The 17831-nt window shown below is 40.9% G+C and overlaps 3 protein-coding genes across 3 annotated transcripts; 2 read left to right on the top strand and 1 right to left on the bottom strand.

Annotated features, from left to right (window-relative positions):
• Positions 1–3410: 3410 nt before the first annotated feature.
• On the top strand, positions 3411–4547 carry LOC133967793 (uncharacterized). The gene is made up of 2 exons (XM_062403454.1): positions 3411–3520; positions 3629–4547. Exons 1-2 carry the CDS (start codon positions 3416–3418, stop codon positions 4358–4360), a joined length of 837 nt encoding a protein of 278 aa, XP_062259438.1. The 5' UTR covers positions 3411–3415; the 3' UTR covers positions 4361–4547.
• Positions 4548–4871: 324 nt separating this feature from the next.
• On the bottom strand, positions 4872–8831 carry kbtbd12 (kelch repeat and BTB (POZ) domain containing 12). The gene is made up of 6 exons (XM_062403444.1): positions 8685–8831; positions 6812–7960; positions 6455–6725; positions 6141–6291; positions 5829–6026; positions 4872–5732 (listed from the first exon to the last, which is right to left on the bottom strand). The coding sequence occupies exons 2-6, from the start codon at positions 7882–7884 to the stop codon at positions 5563–5565; spliced, it is 1863 nt and encodes a 620-aa protein (XP_062259428.1). The 5' UTR covers positions 7885–7960; positions 8685–8831; the 3' UTR covers positions 4872–5562.
• A 1876-nt stretch (positions 8832–10707) lies between these two features.
• On the top strand, positions 10708–17830 carry slc26a6l (solute carrier family 26 member 6, like). The gene is made up of 19 exons (XM_062403466.1): positions 10708–10977; positions 11053–11192; positions 11418–11528; positions 11603–11778; positions 11869–12033; positions 12519–12671; positions 12937–13019; positions 13424–13571; positions 13686–13799; positions 14285–14362; positions 14454–14549; positions 14695–14801; positions 14925–14994; positions 15086–15178; positions 15673–15783; positions 16024–16422; positions 17159–17213; positions 17306–17451; positions 17690–17830. Exons 1-19 carry the CDS (start codon positions 10838–10840, stop codon positions 17714–17716), a joined length of 2412 nt encoding a protein of 803 aa, XP_062259450.1. The 5' UTR covers positions 10708–10837; the 3' UTR covers positions 17717–17830.
• The last annotated feature ends 1 nt before the right edge of the window (position 17831 follows it).

Consider the following 17831-nt stretch of genomic DNA (forward strand, 5'->3'; position numbering starts at 1 on the left):
TCATTTGCTGATGAGTTGGCGTATCAAGGGTGAATGAGGAAGGGGAGTGAAGAATACAGTGGTGGATGATAGGAGTGTTGGAGTTACGAACAAGAAGTGTGTCGTGTTCGCTGGACTTTAACAAAGTTACACATAAAGAGAGGTTTCCTGTTGTCTATACGCGAGGACGCTACAATATGAACGTGTTCACTGTTCAAATTCAGTATTTGTCATTGAGTTGTGTTCAGTTCATCGTTCTCATAAAAGTGAATGTGTTCAATGAACGCGTTCTTTTGCGTGACCATAATCGTGCAGCCCTATCTTCTATTCACACATATATCATATCCAAAGCATAACCTATTAGACAGATTTGAATATCTCTTCATTTTATTTTTGATAATTTGCTAAAAGAAACCATTTATACAACCTCCATGACCGACGCACACTGGGAAACACTGACATACATGATAAAAATGCAGCATTGATTATTAAAAAAGTTCATTTTGTAAATAAAAGCATTTATGCAGCGCACATGTTGTCAAATTGATAAAGATATTTTCTTGCTTTGCAACATGTTTGTCCTATGTGCATGATTTTTTTTATTTACAGTGCATTGATCTCTTCGACCACCGTTCACTTGGGCCCACTCGGTCAATGTAGTCCACCCAGTAGAAATGTGACTCAATACATTAAATACTTTTATACTTTTACACTATAGTATTTACAGTGTCTGTGGCCATACTGACGCACCACTCACCTGTGTTCATTACTTCTCTGTTGTCTCACACTGGAATAATCCTGGCATTTAATCTCTAATGATCAAATACAACTTTATCATCGTTCCAATAAAGTGATGAAATTCAATTTCCCTTTTTCTCTTCAACACAGAGCTACTTCACAGGTGTGTCATGCGTTCAAGAGCACAATGATAAACCGAACTATTCCTACCTGGGTAGAAATATAGTAATAAAGCTCATAAATTGAGTCTAAATTAATACATGTTGATATGGGCATGGAGCACGTGACAGATATAAACATAACACTCGAGAACAAAAACCGAAGGCAGTGTTTGTTCGTCTTTTAATGTAGTTCTAAGAAATCGCAGTTTGGACTCTTCCTACGGTACTTGAACGCAGCCTGGACGGATGAATGGCGGGAGATTTGAACTCTCGCTGCGTCTTTCCTGCTGTGAGTCACATTTATACCTGATTTCACCCAAGATAACCACTTTATATCACTAAAGTTATTATGACAAGATGTTGGTAAAGCTGTGAAAATATTGTTAACTCTAACCTAACTTTAAAATTGATAATAAATGCTAATCAGCCTCAGCTAGCCAAAAACGCTGTTTCTACACTAGGCTAATGCTAACTAAGCTAGCCCACTTGACAGCTGCTTTGTTAAAGACACACCTTTTTAAAAACTGCTGCTAACATGTTCTCTTTACAAACAGGTGACCGACATTTATGAATCATATCATGAACATAAAAGAAATGCTGAGTATTCCTGCTGGAACCAGGTGGTTAGCTCACTTAAAAACTTTAACCTGTTAACAATCATCTATTGTGGATAAACACTGGATGAGGATTTTTTACCTGGACTAAAATCGGATCAAAGTGTCATGTTATACATAAAGACTCCTTTAGTAGATAAGCTGATCAAAAGTTAATTTATCTGCAGCTATTTTGATAATTGATTTATTGTTTCAGTAATTTTTCCTTGCAAATATAACCTGGTTCTTGCTTCTCAAATGTAATTTAAATCTTCGTTTTCTCAGATGTGACAATATTGGGGTTATATTTGAGTTATATTTGAGTTTTGGACATAATCAAAACTGAACTAGTTGTTTAAATAGCTGTCATTCGTTAAACCAGGCTTTTTTCATGTTTAAAAAACTATTGACAGGCGAAATAGTGAACTGATGACCAAGAAAATAACTGGCACATTAATAGATAAGAATAAAACAACAATGTTTTCCTCACTGACCATATTTCTACATGTGATTTTGTTTTGCTGCACAAATCATTGATGTCTTTGTGTTTTCTTCACGTGTCAAACCTTGCGGGGAGAAAACGATGAACAGGAACGTGTCGACCAGTGGCTACTCCAGCTTTACAGAATCGCAGCTGTTCTTCGGGTCTCAACTGTGGCCCGACAATTCTCAGAGCATGTCTCAGGAAATAAATTTGTCGTCCAGTTCACAAGAGGTGAGATTTATCGGCTTCATCTTGTAGGTTTTTCAAGGTGAAGCATGAGGAACACAGACCCACTGGTGAAATACTGTAATCACTTGTATATTTGTTGAAAGACCATATTTTGTAAATCCCTAAAGAGTAAAAACTGCGACCAGCATTTCAACAGCAACACAAAACATGCTGTTAGCTAGGCAACAACAGTGCATCTAATGAGAGATTTTTCTGTTTATTATACTGAGGTATCTTTCACTGTCATTATCCCTGGTTGTATCAGGCCTTTGTGCGTAATTGTGCAGATCGAAGAGCCACGTAATGGCAGAACTTGATTATTGTTGCCATGTAGTATTGATAATTCCACTTTACAATCCTTGTAAAGCTTGTTTGTCAGTGTGAATCTAATAGGTCTTTTTATATGAAGAAAATGTAAATCTAATTATGAGACCGCTAGTGTTACAGTTTTGTTAATAATCTCTCAGATAACAACAAATTTGTTCCGTCTGTTTAATGCCTTGTTACATCTTTTTTTTTTATCTGTATAGGCGAGTGACCCAAAGTTTGCGAGCACTTATCACACAAAACCTCTTCTGTTTGGAGATGCGAAGGGTAAAACCAGAGCTTTAGGAATACTGGATAAATTTGAAGAAGAAAGAAAAAAGGCCAAAGAAAATAATGTCAGGTACTTTTGGGATTCATTAAGTTGTAATAAGTTGTAGTGTTCAAATTCAGTTCATTTGGATGAAATTATATAAAAGCAGGTAAGAGTTGACAGACACAATGGCCCTAATCACCTGTTAATCTTTTCAACAGCGAACTTTTAGTCAAAGAAAGTCAACTTACAAGAGAAACTCACAACAATGTAAGTGATGATAGTAATCTGATTTTCTCCTCTGTGATGGTATATGATAAAATAAAGCTGCGATATTTTTTCAGATCCAACAACTAGTCGCTGGCACAGAGAGAAATATGGCTGTGGTCCAAACAGTTCTTGAAAATTTTGACAACTTTGCATCAATTTGTAAGTTTCACAAAGAACTGATATGTATTAATATAAAGTTACACTCTGCATTGGTGCATCTCCAAGTAATTTAGTAAAAAGTCTGTAAGCAAGGCAATAAGCTTTCCACCAGTAGGTGGTGGCCTTTGCCCAAAAATCTTTTTTTTATACTATCTGGTTCCATAAATGTTTTAATTTATTGTCTCATTTTTCTTGTTTTTATCATTTCATCCCAGTGCACAATAATATGATTGTTCTTCAGAACGACATTTCCCAGTATTCTGAGATTCTGGTAACTAAATTGAACTCTCACAACGAGGTGATGACAAAGTTGGAGGAAAGTGTGAAAGAGGTGAATAGCATGTTTTGGTGTTAGGAGACTTACAATTTCAAATAAAATGTGGTTGTTGATGAATGTTTCTGATCAGTGATCATGACACCTGTTTATTTTTTCCTTTAGAGTGCAGACACCACAGCAGAACTTGGTTCAAATCTGCAAATCTTGAAGAGTAGTCTTGAGAGTTTGAGAGAGGAGCAGGAGAGAGAGCAGAACTTGCTTGCAGAGGCCCTGAAGCTGCTCAGCACCCTTGCCTCTGAGCATTCAGCCAAACCCGGCCCTCAGAGAGTGATGGACAGGAGCATCCAGACCTTACCGGAACTGGAACAGTCGGCCTCCAGCATCCTTCAGAACAAAGAGCTCGAAGGCACAGCACTCACGTGCACACCGGAAAACAACCTGGAACACAAACAGGCTGAAGCTCCCCCTCAGGATCGCAGCTGCAGCATTGGAAAGAGGAAATCCAGAAGCCAAAGGAAGCGCACAAAGAAAGCACAGACACTCTCACAGAGGAGTAAACGCAAAGTCTCTGAGGAAAACAGTCCATCTTTGATAAACTGCAAGAAAGTGCAGAATCTTTTAGCCCCCCGCAGTAAGCGCTGTGATCTGAAGAGGAAAACCAGCCAGGACAACACAGAATGTCTATCAGTGCTCTGCCGGGAGACAAGGTCCAGTAAAGCTGCAGGGTGTCTCCTCACCCCCCTCAGCTGCTGGTCTCAGGACAGCAACAGCTCTGCGTGCCTGGCAGGAATCAAACCCATCTTAGAGAAGTCAGATGAGACCAAGACAGCGATCCCAGGGAAAGGCTTCTGGCAGTTGTTTGACATAGACTGTAGTTCTGATTTTGGCTTTTAGAGGATGAGTTAAAGATTCATGGCATTGTAGCGTTTGTGTTCCCATTTCTGGAGACAAAAAAGTGATTTATTTGTATACTATTATATTTATTATTATTGTGGCTGTGTTCAGTTATTTATGGATTCTGAGTTTGAAGAATGAATTCAGTGATACATAAATTTGTCTACTTACAAACACAAATGTTGCAGGTAACAGTTAAGTTTCTTTGCCTACTTAAAAAACATATATAACTTATGCATTACTCATACTGTTGACTTTAAAATATAAAGGACCTGAAACGTTTGGCAAAGAAATACTTATTCTTTTGGAATTTCATCTACAATGTAACTGATGTTTGAACTTGGCACAGGTAAAGATACGGTGTGTTGTAGAAGTGGAAGTACAATAACTTGCTTCATGTTCGGCTGTTCTTCTAACATCTAGTTATTTCACTTTGTTGTGTAAAAGATTGCATAAGTTCAAAACTTTTATAACAAATAAAAAGTGTACAGAATAGTCTGTTCATACCTCAACAACAATGCTTCATTTATTCGCAGTTTTTAACAGTTTTTTTGCCATGGCAAGCTTACCTAAAACACAAAAAAAACGGAAGAAATTGTTAAACAGTATATATATATATCGGGGAAAACTATATAAAATATATTTGTATACACGTACTTAGTCTGTCAAAATCAATTAAGTTATTAAAGCTCTTCTATTCACTCTTTAAAACTGTTGACAGTGTTTTGGTTTAATTTGTTGGAAACAAGTTCATAAGTCTAATCATAATGCGAGCCTGTTTAATAGTGAAGGAAACCACCTACTGGTGTTGCTAATAATGTTTCAGCTATGAAATACGAGGCTGCAGGTTATAGGTTTTCAATCTTCTCTACAGACCCAACACAACAGACCTTTTTCACAACAGACGTGTCTGATAGCATTAAAAATGGCTCTGCTCAGTTTATATGTCCCAGGTAAACATTTACTCCTGTGACTAAACATCTACTGGGAAAAGGGCCTCAATATAAAAAACAATGAAAACAGTATTTATAAAACTAAATTGCTATTCTCATTCAGCAAACGTGCAAATCATCAACTTCCTCTTTCATGCAGACTTTTTCTACTTCTCTGCCTTTGGCCCAGCGATAAGTGCATTAATGATTAATAATTAATATCCTTCACTAATTCTAACAAACAGACTTTGATCGGATGTGACAGGGATGTCACAGTTTCACCAAGTCTGCAGAAGGGGCCATGAGTCCCCTTGGGTTGAGATTTGCCACAAGGCAGACGTCATAGTTGTCGTGCATCAGCACTTGCCGAGCCACCACACTCCACCGTTTTTCACATGGGTCCAGCTCCAAAATTTCCTTTGTTATATCATCATGACGATCTGAGGGTGGTGAAGACACAGTTGGAGAATTACACTGACTTCAAAAATCAGTTTAAAAAATGTCAATAGATATTGATTTTTTTTCATTTCATTCACCTGCTCCTTTGTAATAGCCACACACATAAATCTTGCCTCCCACCACTCCAGCATTACAGGCATTGGTGCGCAGGGCGAGTTGTGCACATGGGAGAGGGGGTCCATCTCTCCAATAATCTCCATCTGCGTTGTAGATCTCCACAGCATCAAGGCAGTGGCGTGATTGGCCACGGTCCACACCTTCGCAGCCAATGCCTCCTATACAGGTGCATGGTCATACCATGTTTGTGCATGTACTACAACATGATTAAATGAAAAAAATTGAATATGTCTGAACTAATAAATGTGAGTTACTACAAAGAAGAATCTTACCCATCACAAAAATGTCACCATTGAGTTCCACAGCACTGCAGCGGTACTTAGAGTATCTCATGGGAGCCAGTTCTGTCCACTTGTTTGTGTTTGGGTCATACTCCAGAAGGCAGTTACTAAGACGGTCCGGCTCATCATCCGTCCGGTATGACTGGATGGTTGAAGGGGAGGGAGGGGACGACAAAGAAGAGCAGCTGCAGTCAGAGAAGAGTCACTTGCTAACAGTGTACTAACTCTGTATATTGTTACACACAGCTGAATGCAGGTTTTTGAATAATTCACACATATGTAAAGGTGTTTTTACATCACGTCACCTGTGGGCTCCGACCACCGATCACGTAGAGGCGATCTTTCATCCTGACCAGGCTGTGAAAGGCCAGAGGTAGAGGCAGTGGCGCTGCGCTCCGCCAGGGTCCGCCCTGCAGAGACCATCGCTCCACACAGTTGGTGATGAGGAACTGGTTCTTCAGCCTCATCTGCCCACCCACCAGGTACAGCGTGTCATCCAGTGACCCCAGGGCATAAGAATCCCGGTACTCTGCAGATGTCAGGCGCTCCCAGCTTCCTTGGGCTTCGACTTTGTACCTTCAACCCAACACAACGGATAGTAACGTCTGTGTGAGGCCAGCAAACGCAGAACTGTCATATTGATTAATTCATATTCATCTTACCTGTAGATTTCAACATTCATGACCTTCTGCCGGGCCATCCTGCGAACACCTACCTCCCCCGCCACGATAATGTCATTTCCTTTAGTTACAACCCCAGCGCACACGTACCCCAGAGCCTCTCCATAGCGAGGTGAGGTGATGTAATAGGTTCGGCCCGTGGATGGGGCATAGCAAAAGCTGCGCTCGGCATAGTTGCCATATCTTGACCGAATCCCACCACCGTCATTACCGACACAGAGCAGCAGGTCTGTAGTCTCCATGCCGTACCGCAGCTTCAGTTTACGCGGTGCAGCTGAGGGATGCATCGCCGTGGCCTCTAAGGCCTCGTTCACAATCTGTAGACATTCAGCATCAGCCAGCAGGGCTGTGTTTCTCTTCAACGCCTCCCTTAGATAGTCGGGGCTTATCAGGGGTAAGCGAACCTTCCTCAGAAGCTCTGGAAGGTGCCAACTACGAACCTCTCTATCTGTCAGTGTGCTGTGTTTGACCCAGTGAAGGACCACGTCCAGGATGGTCTCTTCTCCAGAAACGTTGAGGTCATCAGAACTCAGGAGCTTCCCCAGCTGATGAGCCTCCAGCTCCAGGACCTCCTCATTCTGGCAGACTTGGACAAAGTTCTGCCTCAGGAAGCGCTGAGCCTGGTCGGCCAGTTCCTCTGCACCGAGGTCCCGGGCAAAATAAAAGACACCAAGGCAGTTGGAGGCATCCATGTTCTCGGTCATGTGCTGCTGGCAGCGTGTGAAGACGTCGTCCATCTGCAGGAGAAAAGCTGCAATGGAGATGCCTTGAACATTGGAGTTAGTAAGAGGAAGGTCGGAGCAGTACATGTAGTTCAAGAGAAGAGCCAGGCTGTCTGCGGGGGTGTCACGAAGGAATATTTCTCTGTTGTTGCACTCACGAAGGCCGCACGTGAACATAACACGGAAGTAAGGGCTGAAGGCGGACAGCACCACTCTGTGACAGGGGAAGCTGATGCCCTCAGCGACCAGCACCACATCCGTCAGATGCTCAGACTCCCTCATCCTCCTCAACTGCTCCAGCAGGACCACTCCATGTTTGGTTGTAAGATCCATTTTGCTCCAACTTTCTTGCAATAATAATAATATTTAAAAGTTATGCACTAATTGACAAGTAGTCAAGAGTTTGTGTCTGAAAAACAAAGCAAACAAAATCAAGTAGAGCCTGAGTGATATATCGACAGAATATATTTTACAGAATAAACTATGCAGAAAGGATGGGCATTTATGTAAAGCATGTCTATTTTCCTAATCCGAGCTCTATATGGTTGTATTTGTGTTTTCTTTTTTATAGTAATAATTAAGTTTACGGTTAAACCATGATAAGGGTTTTCGATTATGTCATCATGGGAATCTGTGTCAATTATTGTTTAAATATATTTATATATATATATATTGCTATCTTACATTTTTTGGTTTGTAAAATCAGCATCGGCCCCCAAAAAATCCATATTGTTCGGGCTCTTATATTGAGCCATATGTCAATAATTGTTAAGTAATGCGAAATTGGTTTGCGATACCAAAACTGTTGAGAAATATTTACGGTTGGCTTTCAATTAGCCTCCTAATCTTATGATAATTGAAAACAAAACATATGTAGAAGATAAGCAATAACTATTTGAGATCTATTAGCAGTTCATCCAACTTCAAATATTCTGACCATCAAGAGTAAATAAATAAAGAATCTTGTTGATGCCTGCAGCAACAACAAACATTTTGTCATTTTCATGAGCATATGTAACAGCTGGCATTCTGATGAACATTCCTGGTTAGTACTATATAAAGCAAGATGACACAATCGTCTATGAACAAGTTAGTGATCATGCAGTACAGCGGCTCCTTGTTGCTCCTCTTACCAAAGTTGCCAGCGCCTCTTATCTCCTGTTATCTTTAGTCTAAAAACACCAGTAGAGATCCATGTTTTTCATCGTGCAACGTGTGTCGGTGTTGTTGCCGAATTTGTTTGTCGAGGGGTCAGTGAGTGGCTGAGACAAAGATAGGTAGCCCCTCCACCGCTGCAGCCCTCTGAGCCGCTAACCCCAAAATAGGCAGTGTCGTGGAGTAAGTGGGTCAGCAGGGTTTGAGTGATCTGGATTGAGTAGGTTTTTCTGCAGTGATGTTGTAATACTGTGAATTACTATGACTTTTTATAATTTCAGTCCTATGGGTTAATTGTGTACTTAGTTTTGGATAATTTTCCACCATAGTTTGTTTGCGTCACTCCTGGTTTGCAGCCCTGGAATGAAGCAACCAGCTGGGATTCATATTTCACCCCGTTAAAGGCCCAGTGTACACTGCGAGCGCACATGGTCTAAAGGACATCACTTTTCTAATGTTTAATCTTTAACATACCTGTTCCTGAGACTGCTGAATCCAAAGCAATAAAGTTTGCAAATGTTTATATTCAACTTTCTGAACTGTACTCTTGTATGCGGCGAAACCTTGAGAAAGAAAAACTTCTGACTCAGTTGACCGGTGTAATTTGATCTTGAGGTGAAATATCATGGTTCGTTAACTTTAGTTCTGCCAGTAAATGGAAAAAGCAGAGAGGATGGAAACTCTGATGTCAAACATACAACTGACATTCAGCACAGTTAATCTTTCTCCTCTTTAAGATGATAATTGCCTCCTGTGCTTCCTCCGGTCGTTGTCGTGCCACTGTCCACGACATCCTGACCGCATAGTTAACCATTAGGCCACATGATGTACGGTTGTTCTTGTGACAAGAGATAAGAAAATATTATTCTCTGTTAGTCCTGACACGGGGGAATTGGCAATGTTACAGCAGCAAAGAGCAGAGTCCAAAAAAAAGGTGTCAGTAGAATAATAGTAATTAAAGTTGCAAAACTTAAAGGAAATATAAAAACATATAAAAATACAAATGGCATAGAAATAACACACAGTGTGAGAATATGCACAGTGAAATGGATTGCACATTAGCCATGAATTACACAGGCAGAAATTAATATTGCCCATGTGACAGACAAAAACATCTCTGGTTACGGGAGTCTCTTAATAAGTCTCATAATAAGTCCCATACCCAAACTGAACAATTTGGTTTATGCAGGGTAATGCAACAAGATTACTCCAGACCTATACATCGGGGAAACAAGCACAGCCCAGGAGAGCTAGGACTCGTTCACTTTTGAGAATGGTACTTGAAGCCAGAGAAGATAGTTGGTTTGCAATAAGAGTGAAAAAGCCGTCTTGGCAACCTGGTAAAAGCATCACTTAACAGAGGAGGTGGTTTAAGAAACAAACTTTCAGCCACACAGCTTAACACCCAACCACACCCCAACTCCAGTGACCCTCAAATGAATAAAATATGTAAGTAGTTAAGCATATCAGAAAATAAAAGAGACACAATGTGGCTAGTTTCTGTTGGTGGACTTGCAGTGCGGGCAGTTGTCGAATGGAGCTGCTTTGTCCCCACCAAAACTGTCCCATCTGCCCTGAAGCTGAAACAATGGAACACTTGCTTTACAAAGAAAAACTGCCCAGTTCATAGCAGGATGTTCCGGCGACACAGTAAAGTCAAGTTAATCTGCACCAAACCACCGTCATTGACATAGTCTATAAACAAATAATAAACAAGATAATGTGATATACAACAGAAGATCTTAAGCCCTACAGGGTTTGATCAGTTTATAAATTGTAATAATGTGGACAATTTTACAAAATGTATTCGTCAATGTTTTGTTTGTCATATCTCTGTTCCAACATTTTTAAAGTAAGGGGGTTGGAAAAAGGGGTGGGGCAGTATCCAGGGTCCGAAGACAGGGTTGGTGGGAGGGAGGGTCAGGTGAAATTACGGTTTAAGTAATTTGCTCACCTCTGGACCCCTGCAGACCTGGAGTCAGCTGTCTTGTGGCCAGACAAGATTCTCAGGCCCCGCTGACATTGTTCTGCTGCTGCTGGCCCTGAGTTGAGCTGAAGCATATGCATGTGGTGGACAGGTTGATGAGCCATTTGCAGTAAATTTAGCCCAGAGTTAGACAGAGACAGCTCAATGGATTCTGAACGTAGGTATGGGAAATACAGAGTGGAGAGGGAAGTGTTGGACCAGCAGAGACTGGAGGAGATAACACAAAGAAAAACTCTCTCTGAAACACGCCCTCCTCTAACCGAACGACTTAAAGACTCCTTAAGGTAAAGAACACCTCTTGGCTTTGTCTGCTCGGAGCTACTTGATCACCTCAGTAAGTGTTTTCAAATCCTTTCCAGATGTTCAGTACCCAAACTGAAAAGAAGCGTGCTGAGCATCTTGCCTGTGTTGTCCTGGCTGCCCAAATACTCAGTCTGGGACTCCGGCATGCCAGACCTCATCTCTGGCATCAGTGTGGGCATAATGCACCTGCCTCAAGGTATGACATCACGTTTTAGAAGATATCAACAAAATTACTGGAAAACTTCAGTTCTGTCTCATATATAACAAGAACCTAATGTGTAATTTGGACTTTATTCCAATGCCTCTTTGTACAAGCATTCACAATCTGTGTGGAGAGAGTCAAAGTCTGAATTTTCCAGTAAAACTAGTACTGTATATCTTGAAAAATAACTGTTTACTGAGAAAGACTTGTTTTCCACAGGTATGGCATATTCGTTGTTGGCTTCCTTACCTCCTGTATTTGGCCTCTACTCGTCCCTCTATCCAACATTAATCTACTTCTTCTTTGGAACATCACGTCATATTTCCATTGGTAAGTAGAGAATGAGACTAATATGCAATGGCGATTACAACATCTGTTATAACATGTGTTGCTGTTGTGACAAGGTACATTCACCATGATCAGCATCATGGTGGGTAGCGTGACAGAAAGACTTGCTCCAGATGAGAATTTCTTCATGAAGAATGGAACAAACTCCACTGCAGACGTGGACATCACTGCCCGGGACTCATACAGGGTGCAGGTGGCGGCTGCCACCACTGTCATAGCAGGACTGATTCAGGTATTAACACAGCATCCTACAGAAGTAACAATGTTCTGCTTTGTTGGTACATCCAAACTCACATGTGCATTAATGGCTGTGTGTGTTTAGGTGTTACTGGGTTTGGTAAAGTTTGGATTTGTGGCGACATACTTGTCGGAGCCTCTGGTGCGAGCGTACACAACAGCAGCTGCAGGCCATGCCGTGGTGGCACAACTGAAGTACGTCTTTGGCGTTTCACCGAAACGGTTTCATGGTCCGCTGTCACTGGTGTATGTGAGTATACTGATCCCATTGCATTGTCTGTTCAAAGAGTTTGGCTGGTTGTGATCAGAATACTTCAGGGATCTGTGGAGAACTATTTATTGTGTGAGAAACTGTTTATTTTTGGAATTTAATTATTTGCACTGATTCAAAAATACACAGAAAATGACCAGACAAATAACATTCAGGGCAGGATGAGGCAGAAAACCCAGTTTATTTCAAAGCCTATACCTAAATAATGTTTTGTTTAAACCCAGTATCCATCTAGGAGTAAGAGCTTCTATGTTATCTGCTACAGTAGCCTTTTATTGTGGTAGTGCAAAATAAGATCCACATATGCAATACTAACCAGCATTGAACAAGGTGAGGAACAATGGGTCAAGTTTTGGTATTGTAGACAAACGATTACAAAGCTGTGTGCAGCTTAGCCTGTGTGTTTTTATGAGTGCATCGGCAAGTCTTAACTCGCTTGCTCCTTCATCTTTCTCTATTTTCAGACTCTGAAAGATGTTTGCAGCTTGCTGCCGAAGAGTCATCTTCCCACCCTGGTGGTCAGTGTCGTGTCCATGGTGTGTCTAATCGCAGCCAAGGAACTCAACTCCTTCCTCAGCGGAAAACTGCCAGTGCCTGTCCCAATGGAGCTTATAACAGTGAGTCAACACGCGGACACTCTTTTCTGGCTTCACGTTATGTTTTCACCTCAGTGCCGATGCTGATGCTGCAGTGCTGAAAAGCAGCTGAATCAGCGGTAGCAACGGGGCCTCTGCATTTGTGCACTTCACAGCAAAAATGGCTAATTATTAGGTCCAGATCTCTAGTATGATTGACCAGTTTCTTAATGATTGCAGATTTGAAATGGAGCATATGGCTTTTTATGTATGTTTGTGTTCTCTGTGTTTTCTGTGTTTGCTTTAGATTGCAGCAGCAACACTGATATCACACTATTCCCACTTGAGAATGAACTACACAGTTTCAGTTGTTGGAGAAATTCCTAGTGGGTAAGTGTAGCGAAGGACGATAACACCAGGGTCTCACTTTTCAACATGATTTTGTTCTTTAACAAATGAGAAAATATAAATTAAGCTAAATATAAATTGGCCAGCAGCTCAGATCTGTTCTGTACATGTGTCTCTCTTGTTTCTTCTTCCTCATGTGTCTCTTTGTGGCGGCTCTCCTGCTGCCTTTTCTGTCCAGGGAGAGCTAATTGGCCCAACTAACTTCAACTGTGCCAATCAACTCTCCCTTGTTTACCAGAGCAAGCATTTGGCTTTTTATAGCTTCATATTGATCTATTATTTATATTTTTTACACTGTTCATTAATTATGATCATATTTGTGCTCATATTCTCATCTTGGTTGGTACTATCTGATCTGATTTACTGGTCCTCTTCTTGTTTGGCAGTTTAAGTCCCCCCAGTGTTCCAGATTTCAGTATCTTCCGTGACGTCATGGGTGATGCTTTAGCACTGGCCATTGTTGGGTATGCCATATCTATTTCACTTGGAAAAACATTTGCACTGAAACACGGATACAAGGTGGATAGTAACCAGGTGAGTCAGAATTCAGACCTTTTATCTCAGGAATTATACTCATACCATGAACGTGCTATCATTTTAATATTTTGTATTTCCCTGTTCATTTCCCTGTCCCCCGCTCTGCCTCAGGAGCTGGTGGCGCTGGGCCTCAGTAACACAGTGGGAGGCTTCTTTCAGTGCTACTCAGTCTGCGCCTCTATGTCTCGTAGTCTCATCCAAGAGACCACAGGAGGAAAAACACAGGTGAGGGAGCATCAGTAAAGGTCAACTGAGGTGGTGTAAAGAGGAAATTATTACGCATGAATAATATAACAATGGCTTATTGAATGTGTGATTTTACAATTTTATAATATAAATTATTTGCTTTTATTTGCTTTTTGTTTTTTGAACCTATGTACAATTTCTTTTAGCATTGTTTAAAATGCTCTATTAATAATATGGATTCTCCTTCTATATATTATAATTGTCATTATACAGAGAGAATATATACTAAAATGTTTAGCTTCAATAATCGATTAGGCAGCAATTCACCAAATCTATTTATTATCTAAACAATACACCAAATCAATTTCAGTCAATCAGATACACAAAAGGATGGAAATGTATACATAGTCAAGTTGTTCCCAAACAATGTGTGGAATCCATCTCTGCTCAACAATAATAGTATGTGAACCTGCCTGTTGAACACAAATAAATAAACTCACAAACAACCCTGTGTGTTCTCGCAGATGGCTGGCATAGCCTCATCTCTGATTGTGTTGGTGACCATACTGAAACTTGGATCGCTGTTCCAGGAGCTGCCAAAGGTTCGACTGCAGTACTGCATGTCATTACTGTTCAAATTTGAACATATGTTTGATTGACTTACTTGATTTTGATTGGCTGTGCTCGTTTCAGGCTGTCCTCGCTGTGATTGTCTTTGTTAATCTGAAGGGCATGTTCAAGCAGCACTCTGACATCGTCACACTGTGGAGGCGCAGCAAGATTGATCTGGTGAGAGGAGAAATTATATATTACGTAGTTTAATGAAGTAAAAAATGTGACAGACTCTGCTGTTGTGTCTGCAGAAGTGTAACTACTCTTGTCTACTTTTCATTGTTGTGTTAAATGAGACGTGTCGTGTTGCTGCTTCACTCAGATGGTGTGGTTGGTCACTTGGGTGGCAACACTGCTCCTCAACATGGACGTGGGTCTGGCAGTGTCCCTCATCTTTACCATGCTGACGGTCATCTTCAGGACGCAGTTGTAAGACTCATCTGTATACTTCTCTCTGCAGTATCTGGGTCATATTGTGATAACCAGATTAAACTATATGCTGTACAGACATCCAGAGATTATGACTATTTTCTTTTTCTCTTCAATTCTCAGGCCAACATACTCTGTTCTGGGAAATGTTGCCGGCACAGAACTGTACTTGGATATAGAGACGCACGGAGAGGTACAACACAAAGATGGAAAAGTCAAACAATGAAACTTTTTTTGTACACACTGACTGCAACAAAGGCTAAAGATGTTTGTCTATTTGACAGGCGAGAGAGATTCCAGGTGTCACTATATTCCGCTCCTCTGCCACAGTATATTTTGCGAATGCTGCGCTCTACCTCGAGGCTCTGAAAGAAAAGGTTTGTTCTCCTGACTTCTCTTAAATGCTCAGATCTGGAACGATAGGGTGGGGGGGGGACTTCATTATTTTCTTTGTTGAGTAATCTGAGAATTATCTTTTTATTATCTATCATAAAACGAAATATTACAAAGTGGTGAATTTGATTTTTCTTGTTTCATCTATGCGACAATTCAAACCCCAAAGATTTTCAGTGAATTATTATTAGAGGCTGAAACCAAAATAAAATGTTTTGTATTTTGAATTATTACATTTTTGTTTTAGTTTCTTTTACTCTTTACTATATTTTAGCCTCACTAATAACGGATATTAAATGTTCCCACAGTAAGAGTGTCTTGGTTTATTTTTATACATTTTGTGTTAAAATGTGTTGTTTGAATTTATCTCTTCTCATTTTAAATTCAAAAAATTATTCTTTATACAAGTTCTTCTCTTTTTTGCAATATATTTATATACGATGGTGATGTTTTGCTTTTCTTTCTTATACGTATTCAGAGTGGAATCAACATTAGCGACATGCTTATCTATAAGAAGAGGCAGGAGGCCAAACAGAGACGTAGAGAAAGAAGAGCTGAGAGACGGGCCAAGAGGCAGGCCGAGAGAGAGGTGATGTACAGGAAGTGTATAACGTCACTACAGGAACATGGATTACTGGAATTACTGAGAAATTCAAAGGCCTTTTATAACTTGTTTGGGCCCATGGGTCACTTAACCCAGTTGTTATGAGAAAATTACTTCAGAAATCTTGTTATATTCAGTACAACAAAATATTGGTAATCAATGGCCAAAATCACAAAAAGTCTACAAAGTGTTTAAAGATCACTTCTTTTGCTATTTTCCCCTCAGAGACGAGCACAGAAGGAAGATAAACAGGTGCCTGCTATTGAGGTGTTCTCTGTGGAGGACGAGTGGTTGGAAACAGGAGACAAAGACGATACCTGGACGAAGAAAGAGAACGGGACCGTGTTTGTCGTCCCAGCCTCTCCCCGGTTGCCAGACAGCCCCAATAGATGGGAGTACCTGAAGGGAGGAGTTCCCGACAGCACAAGTCTGAGTTGGATGTCTGAGCTGCAGGACGGCGACACCACCACTCTGGGCTCCAGCAGCGAGGACACACTGAGCCGGGACCTGGAGCGGGTCTCTCTCGGTTCTCTGGGCAAGTGGACCTGGGACATTCACTCCATCATTCTCGACCTCTCCACAGCCAACTTCATTGACACGGTGGCTATCAAGGCTATCACAAATGTGAGTGTGAACATGAAAAAATATCCTTTGACCAAAATGTCCCCATATTACAACTTGTTTGAGATATTAAATGAAAGCCCTCGTACTTTCATTTGATTCAGGTGTCAAACCCCATTAATAAATAGTGTGAGTTTGATTTGAGACTCATGGACAACATACACAGGTTGTCTTTGGAGTTTTAAGGGGAGAGGCCTCAGGAAGTAATGTTCTCACGGGTGTGTTTCATCTAAATTCTTTAACCTATAATGGGCCCTCCATATATAAATACTTTATATTTACATCGGGGGCGGGTCCTCTCTACAGACCTTTAACACAAAGTCTGCAGGCTGAGGTCTTTCTGTGTGCACTTTGCATGTTCTCCCTGTGTCTGTGTGGGTTTTCTCCAGTTACACGTGCTTCCTCCCACAGTCCAAAGACATGCAGATTGGGGTCAGGGTAACTGGAGACTCTAAATTGACTGTAGGTCTGAATGTGAGAGTGAATGGTTAGTTGTGTCTGTATCTTGGCTCTGCATTACGCTGGCGACCTGTCCAGGGTGGATCCCACCTCTCACCCAGTGTCAGCTAGGATTGGCTGCAGCCCCCCCACCTTGTGATTGACCCTCAAAGGATAAATGGTATAGATAATGGATGGCAGGTTGGAGGGATGGACAATGCCTGCAGGCACCAGCTTTTGACATACAATTAAATTATTGATAATACAAAACTAACATCTAATTATTGTATTATATTAACAGATTTTCCAGGACTTCAGTGAGATTGATGTGGATATCTACGTGGCTGGTTGTCAGGGTAACTGAACACCTCCTCACTTCTTTCAGGCTGCACTTTATGAGGATTTATCATCTTTGTAGGTTGCTAAGTGTAAAACCTTTATTCCTCAGCCTGTGTGGTGGAGCAGTTAGAGCTCGGTGACTTCTTCTCCGACACGATAACAAAGAGACATCTTTTCACCTCGGTTCATGATGCTGTGCTCTTCTGCCTGGAGCAGCGTGGGACATCATCGTTTCCCAAACACGAGTCGTCAATGGTGAGTACGATCAGGTCACACTGTATTTGGACAGTGTTGATTTTCAACTGTAAAATACTAACTAAAGGCAGATAAAGGTGTAAATTGCCCTTTTAGTACAGGTTGTAACATATTAGTTAGTAAAATCTGCTCATCAGCATTGACCAATCCAAACAAAATGTCACTTACGCCCATATTGAAGAACCTGATCAATATGATCATGTTCATTTTAACTAAATTACTTGATTTCTGATTTCAGGACATGCACAGCAGCACAAAACTCTAAGGACTCAATTTCAAATGGATATCCAGCCAGGAGGATGGAAAACATCCAAGAGGAAATATCAAAAGCTGTACTTTTAAATTGAATTAAATTAAATTAGCCAATCGTATTGATATTT

Source organism: Platichthys flesus, chromosome 2 (assembly GCF_949316205.1).
Source record: "Platichthys flesus chromosome 2, fPlaFle2.1, whole genome shotgun sequence".
In the NCBI taxonomy this organism is placed as follows: domain Eukaryota; kingdom Metazoa; phylum Chordata; class Actinopteri; order Pleuronectiformes; family Pleuronectidae; genus Platichthys; species Platichthys flesus.